We start from the raw sequence: 24286 nt of genomic DNA, 5'->3' as shown, positions 1-24286 counted from the left end.
TGTGTGTGTGGGTGACTGGTTTTGGGGGAGGGGAGTTGGTGGGTATTGTGTGAGGACAGGGGGGGTGGGGAAGGGTCGCTTGGTTTTGGATATGAAAGGAAATGAAGGAGGAGGACGAGTTCGTGAGTTGGGGAATACAGATGGAAGTCATAACCCAGCTTCACACAGAAATCCCTACACTATCCGTCCCCCCCCCACACACACACACAGACACACACACACAAACACACACATACACAAGCACACACACACAGACACACACACATACACACACGCGCGCGCAGTAAGACACACACTGTCCATTCTTCAGGGATCTGCTCACCTCTGTCGCCTCTTTGGCTTCCCCGGAACATCTCCCCTCTCTCCTGGTGATTCACTAAGATTTCCCCGTACTAACCTCCTCACGAACTACGCTCTCCTATCACCAATTGGGCTGGCCCCTTCCCCGTCATGCTGGCACTCCTCCCACCCCCAGTCAACCCCCATCCCTTCTGCGGTCACCTCCCGCGCCCGGTTGTGCTGCAGAGCCACCACCCCGAACACACACCCACGGCATCTGCTCTCGCTCCCAAACAAATCCACCGTCGGCTGCCCAACCCACTGACTTCAGGATGATGGGGCCTTTTTTGCTGCCTCACTCTCCATCCTCCAGTCAGACAGACACCTGGAATCACACCTTCCAAAAATGAGTCATTGGTGTTGACAATGATACCCCGGGGCTCCGCTCGTCTCACCACCCCTGGGACCTGTCCTCACCCCACTAATTAACATCATGCCCCTCACACCCAATTCGCCCCCACCGGGACCTGCCCTTCACCATTCAATAGTCAACGAGCCTCCGTCTCCATTGACCCCATCGCCCTAGGACCGATCTCTCCTCTGTAATCTCGCTGCACCCCCTTCCAAATTAACCCTCTCCCCACCTCCAGCTCCCTCAGCACATGAAAAAGAAGTTGACTGGATTTAAGACATATTGCAGAGGTGAGCAGACATTTCCAATGGTACTTTTCCAGAAATCTCTGCACTTCGGAATTTGCCGTCGGGGAATTGCGGGCCGAGTGCGCAGGCGCTGAGAGGAGCAGGTTGGGCCGAAGACTGCGCATGCGCACAATAGAGGACAGGTTCCGGAGGTTCAGCGGCAGGTAGGAGCGGGGTTGAGGGTGGAGGTGTCCGAGTGAGGTACAAGCTATTCAGAAAACACAGTGTCTCTACACTCTGGGACTGTCCAGCTCTTCCCCCCACCCCTCTCTCTCGCTGCCCGTGACCAGCACCCTGGCCCCGGGGAATGTCTGGCTGATAAACAAAGTTGCTAGCGCCATTTCTGCTGTGCGTTCGTCTCCCTGGGATCAGAATCGGGAGATGAGTAGATAGGTTTCCGAGTTTGGAGGCAGCCGTAGCGGATATTTCCAGCGCTTTCTCCGCCAATCCGCAGGGCGTGTTTGGAAGCGCAGACGGAGCGAATGGGAGCCGGTGGATGACAAAGTTCAAAGTAAGATGTATCAAAGTACGTACATACCACCATACACACACCATACCTGAGATTCTTTTTTTACTGCGGGCACAGTCTGCGATCTATAGAATAGTAACTGTAAACAGGATCAGTGACAGAGCAAGAGGTTTGAAGACAACAAACTGTTGAAATAAGTAGCGATAAATATAAGGTATGAAGTAACAAGATAGGCCGTAGAGTGAGATCATTGGTTGTGGGGGAGAAGAGATTGTGACCTGAGGAGCTCGGGTGATCGGTGCTGCTTTCCTAAGACAGAGTTTCATAGATAAATTGGAGCTGAACCAGGTCACCATGCAGGCAAGAGCTGATGTGCTTCAACACCAGCTTCTCAAAACACTTCTGCACTATGGATATAGGAGCACCTGTGCAATAGTCTTTGAGACAGGTCACCACGTTCTTCTTGGGCACTGGTATGAGTGAAGCCTACTTGAAGCAGCTGGGTACCTCACACTGCCAGAGCGAGAGGTTGATGATATCTGTGAAATCACCAGCCAGTTCCTCATCACAGGTCTTCAGTACTTGGCCAGGAACTCCATGCGGACTGGATGCTTTCCTTGGATTCACTCTCCTGGAGGCTGCCCGCACGTCACCTTCCGATACCGAGACCAAAAGGATCATTTGCAGATGAGGAGATGTGCGATGGCTCCTCCCTGTGGTGGTGGTCAAAGCAAGCATAGAAGGCATTGAGTTCCTCTGGAAGTGAAGCTCTGCTGTTCCCTATATCACTTGGTTTAACTTTGTATGGCATTCAAACCCTTCCACGGCTGTCAAGCATCCCTCGTTGATTCCAGTCCGGAATCTGCAGTCCACTCATGAGATGGTTTTCTGGAGATCATATCTGTACCACTTGTAGTACTCTTGATATCTAGACTTGAATACCTCCGATCTGCTTCTCAACAAATTCCAGGTTTCAGGGCTCCTGTTTGGGGAAGACCCTGAGTGATTTCATGCAGACACACTCAACTACGGCAGTTCTAATAAAGTCTGTTACAACCTGGTGTATTCATTCAGATCTACAAATGAGTGCTTGAACATGGCCCGGTCCACTGATTCAAAGCAATCCTGTAACCTTTTCTCTGCCTCCCGTGACCACCTCTTTGTTGTCTTAATCTCTGGTGCCTTACTTTTTAGGCTCTTGTTTATAGCAGGTAGCAGGAGTGCAGCCAAATGGTCCAGTTTGCCAAAATGTGGTCTGTGAAGGGAATGATAGGTATTCATTATCGTAGTGTAGCAGTGGTCTAGTGTGTTGGGACCTCTGGTGCAACAGGTTATGTGCTGGTGATAACTGGGCAGGGTTTTCTTCAAGCAGGTCTGGTTGAAGGCGTCGACAATAGTTTGAGATGTGTCAAGATGAGCTGTTTCTGCCTTCAGATGGCATTAAGCAGTGTTCTGAGTGCTTGCTTGTAGTCAGCCACTGGTGGTAGATAAACTGCAGTCAGATGAGAACTCCTGAGGCAAATCAAATGGTCTACATTTCATTGTTAGGTGTTCTAAGTCAGGGGAACAAGCAGTCAACGAAACCCCCAAGTCAATACGCCAAAGAGTGTTGACTAAACTGCACACGCCACTACCCTTTCTCTACCAGAGTTCACGGTTCAATCCACTCTGAAAATCATAAAAACTTCAGGTCTAATTGCTTTGTCTGGCCAAGTCTTGGTACAGCAAATCATTGAGATCTGCCTCTGAAACAAAAGCTCGCAGACACTGCTGAGATTCAGCTATCCAAAGCCAAGAATTTGGAACTTGGATCAAAAACTATAATTCTAAGTTGATCCCGCAAGGAGATCTAAGGCCCCGATCAGGCAAATACATTAGCAAACATTGAGATCAAGTCCGATGTCCAGAACCCGATGATGTCCCAGTCTTGGTAGCTAACGTGCTTAATGACACTGAGGCCTTAAAGAACTTACTTGGCCTGTTGTCCAGTGAATTCAGATGCCAATTAGTGGTGCATAGAGAAAAATAAACAAATTCCTTGCATCAGCTTTAGTTCTTTAGAAAATCACCTTTGTTCTATCTCCTCTTGATTTGGACTATCTTACCTGTGAGAACATGTGGTGTGCTATTCTCTCTGGGTACATAATGATCTCAAACACCTTTGTCCTGGCTAACAAAGCATTGAGATCACAAAGTGTCACATATGGACACAACACTGTTACAGCTTGGGGTGTTCCAGACTCGCAGTTTAATTCCGACACCGTTCCATAAGGAGTCTCCATACATCCTCCAGTGGAATGAATGGCTTTTCCCCAATTGCTCCCATTTCCTCCCACAGTCTTTAGGAATACTGGGTAGGTTAATTGGGAATGTAAATTGTCCTGAGATTATGTTATGGTTAATTGGGGTTGTGGGTTGCTATGGCAGCATGCTCAAAGGGCTGAATAGGCCCACTCCTTGCTGTATCACGAAACAAAAAATAATAACCATTTACAGTGAGAAAGTCTGATCATCTCCCCTTCATATTTAATAGGGTGGATGTTGATGTCTTCACCACTGTTAATTACCTAGTGAGGTAGTCAGAGTAATTAGGAAGTCTACAGGGAGCAGTCCTAAAAATACCAAGCTATCCGTCTGTTTAGGTACCATATCTGATGTGGACTTTGGTGACCATGGTCTTCCATAGAGATCTATCCTACATTTTTTGGATGACTTCCATTTCCTCGATGTGTAGCCACCTGGCTATGCTTTTGATGTACATAATCCGAGGTCTTCCTCTAGGTTTACTCCCCTCAATCTTTCCAGAGAGTATGAGTTTTTCTAGTTCTAGAGGAAATCTGTAGATGCTGGAAATCCAAAGCAACACCCACAAGATTCTGGAGGTACTCAGTTTCCGGTGGGCTCCTGTATATCGGTGAGACCCGACGTAGACTGGGAGACCGCTTCGTTGCTCTATCTGCCACAAAAGTGGACTTCCCCGGTAGACAACTATTTCAATTCTACTCCCCATTCCGACATGTCAATCCATGGCTTCCTCAACTTCCACAATGAGGCCACACTCAGGTTGGAGGATCAACGCCTTATATTCCACCTGGGTAGCCTCCAACCTGATAGCATGGACATCAGTTTTCCAAACTTCTGGTAATTTCATTCCCCCTTTCCTCACCATTCCCCATTCTTGTTCCCCTCTTTCATCTTCTCTCCTTACCTGCCCATCAACACCCTCTGGTGCTCCTCCCCCTTCCCTTTCTTCCATGGTCTTCTGTCCTCTCATATCAGATTCCCTCTCTGTTCCTCCTATCGGATTCAAATAGGTGTGTGCAGAATAGATTGTCAAAATACACCTTATTGAAAAGTTACAGAGACCAGTGCTCTGTACCTCCCTCTGCAACTAGATCCTCATCTTCCTGAGTGGTAGACTACAATCTGTGTAGATTGGGAACAGCATCTCCACCTCGCTGACAATCAACACTGGTGCACCACAGGGATCTGTGCTTAGCCCACTGCTGTACTCTCAATACACCCATGACTGTGTGGTTGGGGTTAGCTCAAATGGCATCGGTAAATTTGCTATTGACACAACCATTGTTGGCAGAGTCTCAGATGGTGATAAGAGGGCGTGCAGCAGCTGGCGGAGTGGTGCTGCAGCAACAACCTGGCACTCAACGTCATTAAGACCAAAGAACTGATTGTGGACTTCAGGAAGGGTCAGGCGAGGGAGCATGAACCAATCCTTATGGAGGGATCAGAAGTGGCGAGAGTGAGCAGTTTCAAGTTCCTGGGTGTTAAGATCTTGGAGAATCTAACCTGGCCACAGTATGTGGAATGCAGCTGTAAAGAAGGCAAGACAGTGGCTATATTTTGTTAGCAGTTTGAGGAGAATTGGTTTGTCAACTGATCTCTGTAATAAGCCTCAACAAATGGACTGTGGAGAGCATTCTGACTGGCTACATCACCAGATGGTATGGTGGGTCATGGGGCGGATGGCGGGGGGGGAAGTGTTACTACACAAGATGAAAGTAAGTTGCAGAAACTTGTAAACTTAGTCAGCTCAATCATGGGTACTAGCCTCCATAATATGCAAGAAACCTTCAAGGAGCACTTCTTTAGGAAGGCAGCATCCATCATTAAGAATCTCCATCACCTAGGATGTGCCCTCTTCACACTGTTATCACCAGGAAGGAGGTACGGAAGCCCGAAGACACACACTCAGCAATTCAGGAACACTTTCTTCCCCTCTGCCATACAATTTCCAAATGGACATTGAACCCATGAACACTACCTCACTACCTTTTATTTCTGTTTTTTGCACTACCCTTATTTTGACTTAACCATATAATAGACATATATAAACCTAATGTAACTCAGTTTTTTGTTTGTTCTCTATAGTTACAGTATTTAATCAGGACATTTATTGTACAGCTTCCATAAAGTTAACAAATTTCACAACATGTGCCAGTGATATTAATCCTAATTGTCACTCTGATTCCGATTCTCCGGCCTTTAACTCTTTCAGCAATCAACTTCACCCCTCCCCCTCTCCCGGTTTCACCTTTCACCTTGTCAACGGTGATCAACCTGATGTAATGAAACACAGTTGATTCTTTTCCACCTCTATTAGTAGCAAGCTACGAGAGAGAACCTTCCTTCTGCACTCACAGAGAGCCAGCCATGGAAGTCTCTCTCCCGAAGCACAGAGGTACAGAGTTTTTTATACTGTCTTTGTCATGAAAGACTAGCAACAGTGATAGTCCAAGACAAAGGCCACTTAATCACCTAAAACTGAGGTAAATGTACGAGAAAGAATACTTAATCACATCAGGCAGAGGTAAACAGAGAACAGAGTATAATTAATTCTCACATCCTGCATGTCCTTGTCTGGACACTCAGCATTTACATGTTAGCAGGACAGATTGATCCTTTAACATCTTAATACAAAAGAACAGTCAGATCAACACATATTCCAGCTACTCAAATAGAGCAGAACTTAATAATTTAGATAGGAGACTCTACTGAAATGAAAGGAATGCCCTGCCTTATCTCCACTTTTTGTCGAAACCAAAAAGGTGTGAAAAGTCAGGAGATATCCTCTTGTGGGTCTGTGTGAGCTTTTAATCCTTATCTCACCCCAAAGAACAGCTGCTCAGACATGCTGCAGCTATTCTCAAACCAGAATACACAGATTCAACCTTAACCATTATTTACAGGAAACTGAGAATCCCCTTAAAGCCTTGTCAACCTGCCCCCTTGTACTTCTTCCTCCCCTCCTCCCACCTTCTTATTCTGATTTATACCCTTTCCTTTCCAGTCCTAATGAAGTGTCTTAACCCGAAATGCCCACGATTTACTCTTTTCCATAGACATCTCCTGGCCTGCTCAGTTCCTCCATGTTCTGTGTGTGTGTGTGGCTGAGTCCTACAAATATTACGTGCTCCTAGTACGACAGTGCAACATGCCCAGAACTTTAAAGTTCTACTGATGGAGAGAGACAAACTGAGCTAAGTGACAACTGAAGACAGACAGAAATGTCTCATCTGAAATGCTGACCTTCACCCATTGATGTCTTTTCTAAATCTTTTTACAGGACAGAAAATGCAAAGGATTTGTGTACGGCAATCTCAAACACAGCAATATGATCTGCCCTATTTGCCACCACTTGAATACCTTTCACCTGTGAATGTGGAGGAAGCGAAGCTGAAGAGGACAGCACACCAATCGCAGCAAGTAGAATCCAAACATATAGGTTCACTTGCTCTCTGAGATTTGGATAAACCACCTTGAGTTAAACCTGGTAAAGTGTCCAGTTATTGACGAAGAAGACAGATATTTCCTTTGTACCACCAGTGTATCAGTTGTTGACTGTCAGTGAAATCCATTGGAACCGGGGTGCTGAGAACACAACAGACTGGTTCACTCGAGATCACTTCTTCATTGATTGTGTGAGGATTCACTACATCTGACATCTAACTTTATGAATTAACAGCAGGGCGATATCAGTTACTTGTTCTTCGCGTGGGAAGGGATTCTTTCACTCAGCCCACCCACAGTCACACCAGTGACTTCATACTGTGCAAAGGCCATTCACCTGCTCTGCCATCTAAGAGGGGATATACTCAGTCATCCAGGTACAACACTGAGTTCATACCATAGTTAAACAGTTCACCTGTTCTAACTGGAATGTGATTCATACTCTCATCCATGCTGAAGACACATCAAAAATTTCACACCAGTGAGAGGCTGTTCACATTCTCTGTATGAAGAGTTTCACATACTCAGTCCATCCGTGGAGCAATCAGTGAGTTCTGTGTGTGGGAAGGGGTTCAGTCACTGATCACACATGATGAGTCACTCGGGGGAGAGACCGTTCACGTGCTCAGATTGTGGGAGGGGATTCACTCAGTCCAGCCACCTGCACACACACCAGTCAGTTCATACTGGAGAGAGACCATTCACCTGTTCAGATTGCGGGAAGGGATTTACTCAGTTGTCCAACCTTCAGAAACACCAGCGAGTTCACACTGGAGAGAGACCATTCACCTGCCCTGAATGTGGGAAGGGATTCATTCAGTCAAGCCACCTACAGACACACCAGTCTGTTCACACTGGGGAGAGACCATTCATCTGCTCAGATTGTGGGAAGAGGTTCACACAGTCATCTAATTTGCAGAAACACCAGCGAGTTCACACTGGGGAGAGACCGTTCACCTGTTCTGAATGTGGGAAAAAATTCAGTAACTCGTCCAGCCTGATGGACCACCAGCGTGTTCACTCTGGGGAGAGACCATTCACCTGCTCTCAATGTGGGAAGGGATTCACTCAATTATCTAATCTACGAGCACACCAGCGAGTTCACACTGGGGAGAGACCTTTCACCTGCTCCGAGTGTGGGAAGGGCTTCAATTACTCGTCCAACCTGATGAACCACCAGCGCGTTCACTCTGGGGAGAGACCATTCACCTGCTCTGAATGTGGGAAAGGGTTCACTCAATTATCTCACCTGCAGGCACACCAGCGAGTTCACACTGGAGAGAGACCATTTGTCTGCTCAGATTGTGGGAAGAGGTTCAGTAACTCATCCAACCTGATAATGCACCAACGTGTGCACACTGAGGAGAGGCCATTTTCGTGCTCTGAATGTGGGAAGGGATTCATTAATTCAGGCCAGCTAGAGACACACCAAACGGTTCACACTGGGAAGAGACTGTTCAGCTGCTCAGAATGTGGGAAGAGTTTTACTCAGTTATCCAACCTGCAGAAACACCAGCGAGTTCACACTGGGGAGAAACCATTCACCTGCTCTGAATGTGGGAAGAAATTCAGTAACTCATCCAACCTGATGATGCATCAACGTGTTCACTCTGGGGAGAGGCCGTTCACCTGCTCCGAGTGTGGGAAGGGATTCACTCAATTATCTAATCTGCAAGCCCACCAGCGTGTTCACACTGGGGAGAGGCCGTTCACCTGCTCCGAGTGTGGGAAAACATTCAGTAACTCATCCAATCTGATGAAGCACCAGCGAGTTCACTCTGGGGAGAGGCCGTTCACTTGCACTGAATGTGGGAAGGGATTCACTCGATTATCTCATCTTCAAGCCCACCAGCGCATTCACACGGGAGACAGACCGTTCACCTGCTCTGAATGTGGGAAGACATTCACTAACTCATCGACTGTAGTGAGACACCAGCGCGTTCACTCTGGGGAGAGACCGTTCACCTGCATTGAATGTGGGAAGGGATTCACTCAATTAATTAATCTGAAAGCACATCAGCGAGTTCACTCTGGGGAGAGGCCATTCACCTGCTCTGAATGTGGGAAGGGATTCACTCAATTAATTAATCTGAAAGCACACCAGCGGGTTCATACCAGGGAGAGACCATTCACCTGCTCTGAATGTGGGAAGAGTTTTACTCAGTTATCCAACCTGCAGAAACACCAAAGAGTTCATACGGGAGAGGCCATTCACCTGCTCTGAATGTGGGAAGAAATTCAGTAACTCATCCACTCCATTGAGACAACAATGAGTTAACTATAGGGAGATACTGTTTACCTGCTCTGAATGTGGGAAGAGATTCACTCAGTTATCTCATCTGCAAGCCCACCAGCAAGTTCCCTCTGGGGAGAGATCTGCTCTGAATGTGAGAAGTGAATGACTCAGTCATCCAGCCTTATGAAGTACTCTACATACACGTGCTGGATGTTTAGCCAACATCCTGGCTGAATGCAGAGGCAAATTCAAAAGTGACAATTCAGTGTTAGAATGCAATTACTGCCCCTGCTCGTCCCACCCAGTTCTGTACCCTGGTCAGTGGACATGGGAGGAGTTGCTTCCTCTGATGTGGACCATTAATGGTTCTGGAGTTTAATATTCTGATTCTCTGACAAATAAATCAGTTTTAAACTTATTTTGGGAATTAAGTGCATGCACAACAGAACCAGTATATAATAGGGTGTCAACTCAGCCCAGTTGGTCCCTGACAGGGTTTCTGATCCAGCACAGAGCTTTTATATCTGTCCCTGCTCTTCACCTCCCTGTGGTGGTGGGTTCCAAATTGTCACCACTCTGTGGGTGAAGAGGTTTCTCTTCAAAGAAATTCTCTGGGAGAAGAAGAAGACAAGCTCAGTGCAATTACATCTGAAATAATCTTCGTATGTTCTCCCCATGGAATACTTGGGGTGTTCCCCAGGTGCTCAGGTATCCTCCCAGAGTCCAAAGATGTACCAGTTAGTAGGTTAATTGATCATTGAAAATTGTCCTGTGATTCAGTCAGGGTCAATTGGGTTTGTCAGGGATTGTTGGGGTGGCGTGGCTGGAAGATCTACAAGAGCCTACACTGCATTGTTTCACTAAATAAAGTCTCTGGGCTGAGGTAGAATGACATTGGTTATTAAACTCCTGCACCGCTCTTTTCAACATAATGGGTCATTTTCCCTATTTACCAAGGGTTGTGTGTCACACAGCTGGGTTGTTACAATACACCACTGCCCTCTAAAGTCTGAAAGCAGACTGGGGGATCATTAATTAGATGTTCAGTTGAGCAGGGTCACAATCCAGAGATGGGTCAGTAGGGGGCAGGGTTTAGAACTCTGGACACAAATATATCAGTTTTCAAACCTCAGACAAGAGGGTGTATTTCATCCCAGCTGGAAACATGCACCTGCTTTGTGTCTGAAATGTAGTTTTGTTTAAATTTCTCATTGAAGCCCATTGGAACTAGGGGCCTGAGAACACACAGCACGTTCTCACTGAAGATCAGCTGCTGAACTGCTGAGAGATTCGTCTGACCCGATGAGACACCAGAGAGCTCACAGCAGGGAAAAATCAATCACCTGCCAAGTGTGGGAAGGGAGTCAAGCAGTCATCCATCCTGCAGATACACCAGCAGGTTCACACTGGGAAGAGGTTGCTCACCTGCTCCAGGTGTGGGAAGGGATTCATTTGTTCATATCAACTGCTGGATCTCAATATCGTTCACACTGGACAGAGGCCATTCTCCCTCTCTGTGTGTGGAATGGGATTTATTCAGGCATCAGAGCTGGGAGGGGCCTTTCAGCTGCTTTAAATGAATGAAGGGAATTCCTCAGTCATCCCGCCTGCTGAAATACCAGTCAGTTCACACAGGGGAGGCAGTTTAAGTAACTCATGTTGAATTTTTAACCCCCACATTTGGTGAATTTGGCTGCAAGTTCAGTAGTGAGTGTTGGTGTCAGATTCTGCAGTCATTGCTGCTCTTCATCACACATGGAACAGATCTTTGGTCTCTGGGCACAATTGGGTTTGTTTTGTTGACATTAGATTTAATTTGACTGGAGTTTAATATTTTGAATCTGTGATGAATAAACCAGTTCAATTTTAATTCTTGTGTTTCAGATCCTTCCTGTCTTTGCTACAAACTCAGTGCACAGTAGAGAAGCCATTCTCCCCCTCTGGTCACTGCCAGTGCTCCTGTCCCACCACCCTGTACTGATGTTCTTTTGTCTCTCTCTGTTCACTCAGCTCCCCCTTCAATCCATCCCTGCCGCTCCCCTCAGTCTGTCCCTGTAGTGACGGGTTCCGAACGGTCACCGCTCTGGGTGAAGTGACCTCACCGATCACCTGGTCTCTGACAACTTGCGGCCGCTCTTCCTTCGAACTTTATTTACTTGTGTACCAGGACAACAGTCCAGTCCCCGTCACAGAACTGTTCCGAAACTTCAGCTCAGAGTTGTCACTTTTATATCGATATTGACCAACTGAAATCTTGTGCTTTAAATCCCTTATTTGGATACATAGAATACCAATCATGATACATTATTCTAGGTAGCAATAACCAAGAAGATTACACAATATTTGCTCCTTCATTTCTTTTTAATCTGTTCAAAAATGGCAAGGTAGTTTTTGTTAGAGTTACTCATTTAGGTAGAGTCCTGGTTTTAGTTAGAGTTATTGTCCGATGGAAAGTGTGTGCTTCTCACTCCTTCATCTCCTTTATCCTGTTTTGGTCTGCTCGTGTCCCCGGTGACCGTGTTTACAAAGCGAGCATTTCTCCCAAGCACCTTGCTCTGTTTAGCTGCCGCTGTTTCCACAGATGTTTCCCTTGTTTTTCCTGCAGAGCTCTGATGTTCACCATACTTTTAATCATTACTGCTGAAGGGGTATGCAGCGGGCAATTTAGCACTTAATTCCTGCTCAGTGGTAACTTATTTCTCCAACAAGTGAAGGGGCAATAATTTCCTAGATCTAAATGCAGATAAAACCGAAATGCCTTTGGTTGGTCCCAAAGCCAAAAGAGATAAACTTCTTGATTAACTTGGGAACTTGACTCCCCCTGTAAAATCAGAATTGGAAAAAGCCTGGGTGTTAACCTTGATTCAGACTTGAATTTAAAATCACACATCTAGAAAGTGGCCAGAGCAATTAAGAGATATTGCAAAGGCACGTGTGACAAGATGATCCAGGGGAGATAGACTTCAGCTAGGTTAGGACCCGGGTACTGGAGCATACGAGACTAGAATCGGGGAACGAGACGAGATTGATGGGGAGACAGGACACTGGACGAGATCCGAAAGTTGAGCTGCTGATTGAGCAACGATCTGTAGTTCAGCAGCTCTTTAAGTATTAAAATCCTGGCGTCAAAACATGGCTGCAATCAGAGGGGTAAGCCAAACCAGCTATCCATATTCTGGAGAGTTAGAGCGCCTGAACCCCTGGACGCTGGCACCGTCGGGTGCTTGTCGCGTAATTGTGTTGTAAAATTAATTCACACCTTTATTTTCACTGGCCTTCCACACCAATCTATTGACAAATTTCAATGCATTTAAACCACCACTGCTGGACTTTAAACTGAAACTAAAATGAGGGAGCACATCACTCCCATCCTGATGACCTTCCACTGGCTGCCTGTATCTTTTACAATTGATTTTAAAGTTCTCCTACTTGTTTTTAAAGCTCTCATTGGCGTGGGACCAGACTATATCACAGATGTTTCATTTCATTTCATAATCTTGTTCGAGCTCTCGGGTCTTCTGCTGTTCCTTTGAATTTAACCAATCTCCCTCAAAAGATAATTGCCACCCTCCCCTTGCTCTCACCCTCTCCTTCTCCCACATCCCTCTTTCCATCCTCCCCCTCCGTTCCTCACTCCCTCTCCCTTCCCGCCCTCCCTTGCCTTGCCCTTGCTGCCTTATCCCTCTCTCCACTCACCAATTCCCCATTCCCCACCACTCCTCTCCCTCTCACCCTCCCTCAATCACCTCTTACCTCCCCCTCACTCTCCACCTCCCTTCCCTCCCTCCCCTCCACCTGCCTTCTTTCAGGTGTAACTCGTCCCTATGGTACAGATCGTACCTTCCCAAGTAGGGATCCTGTTGACTCGTAAATCTGACCCCCTCCCCCCTACACCAGTTCCTCAGCCACGGATTCACCTGCCAGGTGATTCTATCCTTACCCTCACCAGCATGTGGCACAGGCAGCTATCCAGAGATTACTGCCCTGTTTCTCACCTTTCGAACTAGCTCCCTAAGATCTCACTTTAGGACTTCCTCACCTTATCTACCTAGGTCGTTGGTGCCAGTATGTACCTAAACGTCTGGCTGCTCCGCCGCCCCCCCCCCCCGAGAATGCCAAGGACCTGAGCCGAGACATCCTTGACATAGGCAATGGGAGGCAACACAACATCCGGGTGTCTCTATTGCGCCCACAGAATCTCATCTGTGTTCCTGTGAGTAAGGAGTCTCCTTTCAACACTGCAGTTCCCTTCGCCTCTCTGCTCTTCTCAGCCACAGCACTAAGGGATTTTCTAAGGGACCGGATATATAAGCATTGGGATAGTCAGCATGACTTCATGCTTGGTAGGTCACGTCTCACCAATCTTATAGAATTTTACGAGCAAGTTACCAGCAAAATGGATGAAGGTAAATCAGTGGATGTTGTCTACATGGACTTTAGTAAGGCATTTGACAAGGACCCTCATGGGAGGCTGGTCAAGTAGGTTCAGTCACTCAGCATTCAGGATGATGTTGTAAATTGGATTAGATATTGGCTTTGTCGGAGAAGCTGGAGAGTGGTAGTAGAGGTTGCCTCTCTGACTGAAGGCCTGTGATTACCGGTGTGCCACAGACTCAGTATCAGAGACCCGGTCACTGTGGCTCCCCCCGAAAGGTGGACCCCTCAGTAGTATCCAAAGCTGAATACTTATTATTGAGGGGAACGGCCACAGGTGTGCATTTCCCCTCCTTCTCCTGACAGTTACCTGCCTCGCCTCCTACAACCTTCCTGTCTATCAACTCCTCATTCTGCCATGTGAGCCGAAGGTCATCGAGCTGCAGATGAAGTTCCTGAATACATTCTCTCAGGGGCTGCAGATCGGTGCACCTGGTACTGGTGTCTATTTCTCCCCACTGTCTATGGATGGATTACGCCCATTCGAGCTTCCCCCTGCACCTCCCCCATTCTCTGCGGCACACCCTTTCTCCCACCTCAGGGTCTGGGTCATCCCTACCCCATCACTCTTCCACTGTGGTATGCCGCCTGCCCCCCCCCCTTCTTTCTCTGGGGAGCCCCTTCCGACCATTCCCTGGAATGCCCCTCTCCCATACCCACCGAGTGCCTGGGATGCCTAGTCAGCTTCTCATCCATCTCTGGAACACCCACCTCGCCCCTTCCCCACACTCAACCCGTCTTCCCCCCTACCCCATCCATCACCTTACGGCACAGCACAGTCACATCATCGCCCCGCCCCTGACGCCACTTCCACTCATGTGGGACCTGCCCTAACCCCTCTCCTATCTCTGAAACGCCGCTCCAAATTCTCTAGGGCGCTCACACTCCCAGCTCCCACGATCATTTTTTATGATGCCCCATTTGTCCTTCCTTCCCTCCCGAGTCTATGAGAACCTTTTTCCACCCTCTATTGCCACTACGACCCTTTTCACAGTCCTCCTTCCCCTCATCTCTGGATGCCCCCTTCCCCACCCTCTCAAACCCATCTCGGCCACGCACCCTTCCCCACCCTCCCGTCTCAAACCCATCTGGCCATGTACCGTACCCCACCACACCCTATTTCCTTGTCTGCAACGCCCGTATCCAATCATCTCAGAGCTCTGGGATGCTCTCTACCCGTCTACACCCAATCTGTCCACTCCCTCCCATTTCCAGGAGGTCCTCTTGCACCCCTGTATCTGATATGCCCCTTCTCTGGGACTTACCGTTCATCCATTCCCTCAATGCCCCCACCCACTGTGAGGATGCCCCCTTTCTGCTCTTCTAAAGCCCTTCCTCCTTGGGAAATCTCCCAACTATCTTCCATATCCCACACCCTTCCGACTCTCACACCCAAACTGGGACAGCCCCCCCCACCCCTCTTCCGATCTGTGCAACACCCTCCTCCCCAGGTCTGGAACTCCTGGTTCCCCTTCCCGTCTCTGACACACCACGCCGTCTCTGGGGAAATCACTTGCTCGTCCGTTCCTGAGAGGGCAACTTCCCCAGCCCATCATTGTAGGAAAAGCAGATACGATATGGAATGAGTCAGTGTGTGGAATTGTCACATTGTAGGTATTAGTGAGAGTTGGATCTCGGAAGGGCAGAACTGACAGCTCATTGTTCCGTGGTTCCATTATTTTAGACGTGAAATGAGACGTGGGTGGTGACTACAGGGGAAGGGGTGGCCAAGTGTCAAGTCAGTGCTCAGTCAGGACAGACCAGAGAACTCGACTCGTCTGGCTTTATAGGTAGAACTGATGAATAAGAAGAGCAGAACGACGTTGATGGGATTATATTATAGTCCACCCAACGGTCCGCGGGGTTTAGACGAGCGAATTTAGAAGAGACATCTGGGACACTTGCAAGTAATGACAGTAAGCAATTTTAACTTTCCCCATAGTGACTGGGAATCCCACACTATAAAAGGACTAGACTGGATAGAGTTTGTCAATTGTGTTCAAGAAAATTTCCTTCACCAGCAAGTAGAAGTCCCAAAAAGATAGTGTGCAATACTTGATCTGCTATCAGGGAATGAGACAGGGCAGGTGACAGAAGTTTGTGTAGGGGACACTTTGCACCCAGTGACCGCAATGCCACTCGTTTCAAAGTAAATATTGCAAAAAGATAGGTCTGCTCCATGGGTTGAGGTTCTAAATTGGAGAAAGGCCAATTTTGAATGTAGCAGAAATTACCTGGCAGGTGTGGAGTGGGGCAGGCTGTTTTCTGGCTAAGGTGTGCTTGGTAAGTGCAAGGCCTTGGAAAACAGAATGTTGAGAGTACGAAGCTTGCACGTGCCTGTCAGAATAAAGGGTAAAGATAACAGATGTAGAGAATTGGTTTTCCAAGGGACCTGGTTAAGAGAGAGAAAAAGGGGTGCATAGCAGGTACAAGCAAGTAGAAACAAATAAGGTGTTTATGGGGTACAGGAAATGCAAGAGAACACCTAAGAAAGAAATCAGGAAGGACAGAAGAAGGCATGAAGTTTCTCTTGCAGGCAAGGTGAAGGAGAATCCTAAAGGGATTCCACAGATACGTATGCAAAAGGATCGCAAGGGACAAAATTGATCCTCAGGAAGACCAGACTGGCAATCCATGTGTGGAGCCAGAACTGGTGGGGGAGATCGTAAAAGAATTCTTTACATCGGTACTTGCTCAGGACGGACTCAGAGTTTATAGAAGTGAGGCAAATCAGCATCAACTTCATGGACCCTGCACAGATGATAGGGGAAGAGGTGTTTATTGCCTTGAGGCAATTAGGGTGGATAAATCCACAGGGCTTGACAAGGTGCTCCCTCATTCGGACCCTACATGAGGCAAGTGCAGAAACTGCCGGGGCCCTAGCGAAGATATTTAAATTACCCTTAGTGACAGGAGAGGTACCAGAGGACTGGAGGATGGCCAACGTCGTTCGCTGTTTAAGAAGGATTTAAACATAAATTATAGGCTGGTGAGTCCGACATCCGTTGTGGGAAAGTTATTGGAAGGTTTTCTAAAGGACCGGATATATAAGCATTTGGACAGTCCGCGTGACCTCATGCTTGGTAGGTCATGTCTCACCAAACTTATAGAATTTTACGAGGAAGTTACCAGGAAAGCGGATGAAGGCAAAGCAGTGGATGTTGTCTACATGGACTTTAGCAAGGCATTTGACAAGGTCCCGTATGTGAGGTTGATCAAGAGGGTTTAGTCGCTCGGCATTTAGCATAGGTTGTAAATTGGATTAGACATTGGCTTTGTGGGAGAAGCCAGAGAGTGGTAGTAGAGGTTTGCCTTTCTGACTGGAGGCCTGTGACCAGTGGTGTGCTGCAGGGACCAGTGCTGGGCCCATTGTTGTTTGTCATCTATGTCTACAATCTGGACGATAATGTGCTTAACTGGATCAGCAAATTTGTGTCACAAAGCGGGGCATTGGGAACGGATCTAAATGCAAGACACAGACACTGAAGTACAAGAAACAGGACTTGACTAGAGTAGGGACGTGACATGATACAGACAAGGAGCAGGGACAAGAACACAGACTTGGGCTAGGGGAAGCGGGACCAGGACTAGAAACCATGGACAAGGAGACAAGGCTTGGACTCCGACCCCAAGACTGGACAAGGACCCAGAACCAGGCAAGGACATGACATGGCTTCAGGACAAGAGATGGCTGGGGTCTAGAGGCCTGATCTTGGCTGCGGGCAGGGGCCGTCGGTCTTGAGCCTGGATGCGGGCTGGGGCCTTGGGCCTTAGGTCTTGAGCCTGGATGCGGGCTGGGGTCTGGGTTCTTGAGATGCGGAGGCTGGAACTCGGAGGCAGACTGGGAACTGTACGTTAACATAGAGCCAAGACTTATCCTACGAAAAGCCGGGACTCATCGTTAACATGACACCAACATGAGACAGGACAGTATGTAGACATAGAGCCGGGACTTGTACTTAGACAAGTCGGGACTCAACTTCTTCTCCACACCAAGGTAGGACAGGACCATCCGTCGGGTAACGGTAGAACAGTCAGACTTACCCAACAGAGGCAAAGACAAGACAAGACAAGACAAGACAAGACAGATCCCCCCCGCAGGGCAACGGCAAAAGACCTGACTTACCCCACGGAGTCGAGAACAAGACAAGACAAGACAAGACAGGACCCCGTGCAGAGCAACTGCAGAACGGCCTGAATTACCCCATGGAGGCGAGGACAAGAAGAGACAAACACCAAAGAACAACAGACAGTTCCATCTCTGCTCCGGGGTAGCTCCGAGTCTCAGTTCAGCCAGCAACCTCAGCTGGCTACGGAAACAGCCGGATCCCTACCGCAAAAACAGCTCCGACTACCGACAGCAAGGCTCCATGGTTCCCCAACGCGGCCCAAAGATGGCAAGTGGCCACTCCAGCCTTCCACCGGCAGGTTGCTCCCAGGGGATCTTGACAAAACAAACCAGCCTCCCACACTCAACCCCAAGGCTACTTATATTCTAAGCCCCAAGATGGGAATCAGGTGCCTACAATTAACTCAACCAAAAAAGGGACAGCTGGAAGACCCGGAGTCCTGAGGCCACAGACCGGACCGTGAACTGGAATGTGGACTTCATGGAACGGACCATGACAATTTGTGAATGACACCAAATTTGAAGGTGTAGTGGACAGTGAGGAAGGCTATTATGGCTTGCAGGGAGATCTGCATCAGCTAGAAAAATGGGCTGAAAAATTGCAGATTAAGTTTAATTCAGACAAGCACAAGGTGTTGCATTGTGTTACAGAGTGAACGCTAGGGCACTGAGGAGTGTGGCAGAACAAAGGGAATTGGGAATACAGGTCCATAATTCTTTGAAAGTAGCATCACAGGTCGATAGGGTCATAAAGAAAGTTTTTGGCATGTTGGCCTTCAGAAATCAATGTATTAAGTACAGGAGATGGGATGTTATGTTGAAACTGTGTAAGGTCTAATTTGGAGGATTGTGTGCAGTTTTGGTCACCTACATACAGGAAAGATGCAGACAAGGTTGAAATAGTACAGAGAAAATTTAAAAGGATATTGCTGGGTATGGAGGACTCGTGCATCAGCAGAACTCTCAATGGTTACGATTAAAAATTCTCGTTTCGGCCGGATACAGCTAAAAAGCACAACTGCTTCCAAGGTCAGAGCAGTCAACAAAGATGTCTTAATGCATTTAAAAGAAACACTGATTGTGGACGGAAGGGTGCACGTAGGTTTCCACGTAAGGTCCGGGACACAAGTGCGTTTAAGGAAACGGGGAATTAAGCTCCCAATACCGACTGTCTTGCTGGTAAACGTGCAGTCTCTGCTGAATAAAATCGAGGACCTCAGAGCTGGTGTGCTGAATCAGAGGGACATTAGGACCGCGTGCGTCCTTTGTTTCCCGGAATCCTGGTTAACCCCTTCCGTACCGGAAGCAGCGATTCAGATCGACGGGTTTATTGTACACCGTCAGGACAGATCTATAGAGTCTCTCAAAAGCAGAGGTGAAGGAGTATGCCGCATAATCAGCTCTTCTTGGTACACAAATATATCAGTGCTGTCCCAATTCTGCTCTGGAATATATAGCAGATATATAGAATATATAAGTGCCGTCCTTTTTACCAACCACGAGAGTTCTCCAGTGTCATTTTGGTAGCAGTATACATTCCACCTCAGGCCAATATCAAGCAGGCTTTAGATGATCTGAGCAATGGTATCAACACACATGAAACAGCGCGTCCTAACGCCTTCACCATCGTTTTGGGAGATTTTAACCAGGCCAGTCCGAAAAAAATCACTAAGCAATTACCAACAACAGATCAATTGCAATACCAGAGTAAACAACACACTGGACCATTGCTACATTACCATCAAGAATGCCTATTCCAAGCCTTCACTTCGGGAAGTCTCATCACCTAGCTGTACTTCTACTCCCTGAGTATAGGCAGAGTCTGAAGATTGCAGCACCAGCAGTGAGGACCAAGAGGGTTTGGACAAGGGAAGCACAGGAGCACCTACAGGACTGCTTTGAATCGGTGGATTGGACTGTATTCAGGGATTCATCTTCGAACCCGGATGAGTATGCTGCAGTTGTTACCGACTTCATTAAAACCTGTGTGGATGAGCGTGTGCCTATAAATACCTACTGCATATTCCCAAACCAAAAGCTGTGGATGAACCAGGAGGTAATTCGTCTGCTGAAGGTTAGATCTGTGGCATTCAAGTCTGGTGACCCAGTCCTGTACCAGAAAACCAGGTATGGTTTGCGGAGGGCTATTTCAAGGGCGAAGAGACAATTTTGAACGAGGTTGGAGGTGACATCGGATGCACGACAACTCTGGCTGCGTCTGCAAGACATGACTTCCTACAAAGCAAAACCCAATAGCATGAATGGCAGCAACGCTTCACTACCAAATGAACTGCACGCTTTGAAAGGGAGAACACAACTACAGCTGTGAAGATTCCTGCTGCACCTGATGACCCTGTGATCTCTGTCTCAGAGGCCGATGTCAGGCTGTATTTTAAGAGAGTGAACCCTCACAAGGCAGAAGGTCCAGATGGAGTACTTGGTCAGGCTCTGAAAACCTGTGCCAAGCAACTGGCGGGAGTATTCAAGGACATTTTCAACCTCTCACTGCTATGGGCGGAAATTCTCACTTACTTCAAAAAGGCAACAATTATACCAGTACCTAAGAAAAATACTGTGAGCTGCCTTAATGATTATCACCCAGTAGCACTCACATCCACAGTGATGAAATGCTTTGAGAGGTTGGTTATGACTAGACTGAACTCCTGCCACAGCAAGGACCCGGACCCATTGCAATTTGCCTATCACCATATTAGGTCAACGGCGGATGCAATCTCAATGGCTCTTCACACGGCTTTAGACCACCTGGACAACCCAAACACGTATGTCAGGATGCTGTTCATCGACCATAGTTCAGCATTTAATACCATCATTCCCACAACTCTGATTGAGAAGTTGCAGAACCTGGGCCTCTGTATTTCCCTCTGCAATTGGATCCTCGACTTCCTAACCGGAAGGCCGGAATCTGTGCTGATTGGTGATCACATCTCCTCCTCACTGACGATCAACACTGGTGCACCTCAGGGGTGTGTGCTTAGCCCACTGCTCTACTCTCTATACACCCACGACTGTGTGGCTAAGCATAGCTCAAATACCATATATAAATTTGCTGATGATACAACCATTGTTGGTAGAATCTCAGATGGAGATGAGAGGGCGTACAGGAGCGAGATATGCCAACTAGTGGAGTGGTGTCGCAGCAACAACCTGGCACTCAATGTCAGTAAGACGAAAGAGCTGATTGTGGACTTCAGGAAGGGTAAGATGAAGGAACACACACCAATCCTCATAGAGGGATCAGAAGTGGAGAGAGTGAGCAGTTTCAAGTTCCTGGGTGTCAAGATCTCTGAGGATCTAACCTGGTCCCAACATATCGATGCAGCTATAAAGAAGGCAAGACAGTGGCTATATTTTATTAGGAGTTTGAAGAGATTTGGCATGTCAACAAATACATTCAAAAACTTCTATAGATGTACTGTGGAGAGTATTCTGACAGGCTGCATCACTGTCTGGTATGGAGGGGTTACTGCACAGGACCGAAAGAAGCTGCAGAGGGTGGTAAATCTAGTCGGCTCCATCTTGGGTGCTAGTCTACCAAGTACCCAGGGCATCTTCAAGGAGCAGTGTCTCAGAAAGGCAGCGTCCATTATTAAAGACCTCCAGAACCCAGGGCATGCCGTTTCCTCGCTTTTGCCATCAGGTAGGAGGTACAGAAGCCTGAAGTCACACACTCAGCGATTCAGGGACAGATTCTTCCCCTCTGCCATCCGATTCCTAAATGGACATTGAACCCTTGGACACTACCTCACTTTTTTAATATATAGTATTTCTGTTTTTTTACACAATTTTAAATCTATTCAATATACGAATACTGCAATTGATTTGGTTATTTATTTATTAATTATTATTATTTTATTTTGTATGTTTTTTTTCTTCTATATTATGTATTACATTGTACTGCTGCTGCTAAGTTAACAAGTTTCACGCCACCTGCCGGTGATAATAAACCTGATTCAGATTCTGAGTTATAAGGAAAGATGGAATAGGTTAGGACTGTATTCTTTAGAACGCAGGATATTGAGGGGAGATTTGATAGGAGGGGTACAGATAGGGTTCATGCAAGCAGGCGATTTCCGCTGAGGTTGGATGGGACTAAAACCAAAGGGTTAAGGGTGAAAGATGAGAGGTTCAAGGGGAACATGAGGGGAACCTTCTTCACTTAGAGAGTCGTGAGAGTGTGGAAGGAGCTGCCAGCACAAGGGGTGCATGCGAGCTCAATTTCAATGTTTAAGAGAGATTTTCATAGGTACATGGATAGTAGGGATATGGAGGGCTGTGGTCCCTGTGCACGTCAATAGGAGTGGGTGGTCTAAATGATTTCAGCATGGAGTAGATGAGCCGAAGGGCCTGTTTCTGTTCTGTACTTCATATGACTCTATTATCACCCCAAAGTCACTACGCAACAGGACTGTGCGATAATGTTCTTCTTAAGATTGTTTACTGTCATTTCCGATACACGAGTGTAAGGAAGACGAAATAATTGTTACTCCAGATTCCATTCAGCACAAAGAAACCACACCCAATGGATATAGAACACTGCAATACTAATAAAAAGAACACACTAAATAAAAATGCATAAGATAGTTTGTATTAATACAATGTTGTAATTCTGTATGGACACCAGGCACAGGAATGTCTGCACATAAGGTAACCGACAAGAAATAATAAAGTTGTGGTGGTTTGGGACGTGGAGGGACCTTTTCGTGGGCGGAGATGTTTATCAGCCATACTGCTTGGGGAAAGTATCCGTTGTATAGGCTGCTGGTACTAGCGTGGATGCTGCCTAACCTCCTCCATGAGGAGAGTGGGACCAAGAGTCACTGAGCAGGATGGGTGGATGGATGTAATGCCACTGGCCCTTTCCTGGCACCTTTCTGTATACACTATGTCCCTGGTAGCGGGCAGGCTGGTGCCAGTGATGCTTTCGGCAGTTTTGACAAGCAGTTGGAGAGCCTTCCTAACAACACACACAAAATGCTGAAGGAACTCAGCACGTTTGGCCGCATCTATGGAAAAGAGTCCGGTCGACGTTCCGGGCCAAGACCCTTCAGCAGGCCTGGCGAAGGAAAAAGATGAGGAGTCAGAGGTAGGAGGGAGGGGAGGAGGAAACACGAGGTGATAAGTGAAACTGGAAGGGGGAAGGTGTGAAGTAAAGAGCTCTGAAGTTGATTGGTGAAAGAGATACTGGGCTGGAGAAGGGGGGAGCTAATAGGAGAGGACAGAGGGCCATAGAAGAAAGCAAAAATGGGGGGGGGGAGCACCAGAGGGAAGCGATGGGCGGGCAAGAAGATAAGGTGAGACAGGGAAAAGGGAATGGGGAATAGAGAAGGGTGGAAGTTCGAGAAATCATGTTCATGCCATCAGGTTGGAGGCTACCCAGACGGAATACAAGATGTTGCTCCTCCAACCTGAGTGTGGCCTCATTGGGACAGTAGGGGAGCCATAGATGGATATGTCGGAATAGGAATGGGAAATGCAATTAAAATAGGTGGCCATTGCGAGATCCCACTTTCCTGTCTATTGCATCGGAGTGTCCATTCCAAGCAATGATGTAGCTTATTAGGATGGCTTCCACTGCGTAAGTTGACGCGAGTATGGACGTGCCTAGTCCAGCTCCTGCCAGTTTCCTCAGAAAGCGGAGGTGTTGGTGAAATGTGTTCTGGGACCGTGAGAAGTTGTGCCAGATACGAACTCCCAGGAATTTGAAACTGTTTCCGCTACTGTAGCCGACGTAAAGGGAGGTTTTGTCGTATGAGTTCTCTTGAAGTCGATAACCACCTGCTTTGCCGTGTTGACATTGAGGAAAAGTGTTTGCCTGACAACAGACCTCGAGCTCTTCCACCTTCTCTCTGTAAACCATCTCGCCGTTCTTGGTGATGAGCCCCACCACTGTCGTGTCATTGGGGAACGTGACATTCACGGTTACTCGGGTGTTTGGCCGTCAGTCATGTGTGACAGATTCACAGGAGTGTTCTATGTTCCATTCACCACAGGGGAAAGAGAAGCTGTTACCGTTGGTGGAAGGGAGGAGGACCACGGGGCTTGCGTGTAGACTGGCTGGCCATGGGTGGTGCGGGGAGAGACCATTTCATGCAGCGAATGGTCTCGGTCTGGAACTCACTACTCCAAAGGGAGGTGGAATTCTCAAAAGCTTTAACAGATTCAGGAGAGGGGAAGATTGGAGGACTACAAGGAAAGAAGTGAGAACAGGACTGACTGGATCGACGCAGAGTGGGCATTGAAAGACCTGCACCAGTGCAGTAATGATGCAGTG

At 47.5% G+C, this 24286-nt stretch overlaps 1 protein-coding gene across 1 annotated transcript; it reads left to right on the top strand.

The window, feature by feature from the left end:
- The first annotated feature begins 1150 nt into the window (after positions 1-1150).
- LOC134341229 (zinc finger protein 420-like) lies at positions 1151-11282 on the top strand. Its single transcript, XM_063039063.1, has 2 exons — positions 1151-1504; positions 7032-11282. The coding sequence occupies exon 2, from the start codon at positions 7785-7787 to the stop codon at positions 9417-9419; it is 1635 nt and encodes a 544-aa protein (XP_062895133.1). The 5' UTR covers positions 1151-1504; positions 7032-7784; the 3' UTR covers positions 9420-11282.
- The last annotated feature ends 13004 nt before the right edge of the window (positions 11283-24286 follow it).

The sequence above is a fragment of the Mobula hypostoma genome, assembly GCF_963921235.1.
Source record: "Mobula hypostoma chromosome 10 unlocalized genomic scaffold, sMobHyp1.1 SUPER_10_unloc_1, whole genome shotgun sequence".
Taxonomy (NCBI): domain Eukaryota; kingdom Metazoa; phylum Chordata; class Chondrichthyes; order Myliobatiformes; family Myliobatidae; genus Mobula; species Mobula hypostoma.
Note: the sequence above shows the minus strand (reverse complement) of the source record. Positions and strands in the feature narration are given on the sequence as shown.

Excerpts from the sequence above, each read along its gene's own strand:
- LOC134341229 (XM_063039063.1), top strand. The coding sequence starts at position 7,785 with ATGATGAGTCACTCGGGGGAGAGACCGTTCACGTGCTCAGATTGTGGG.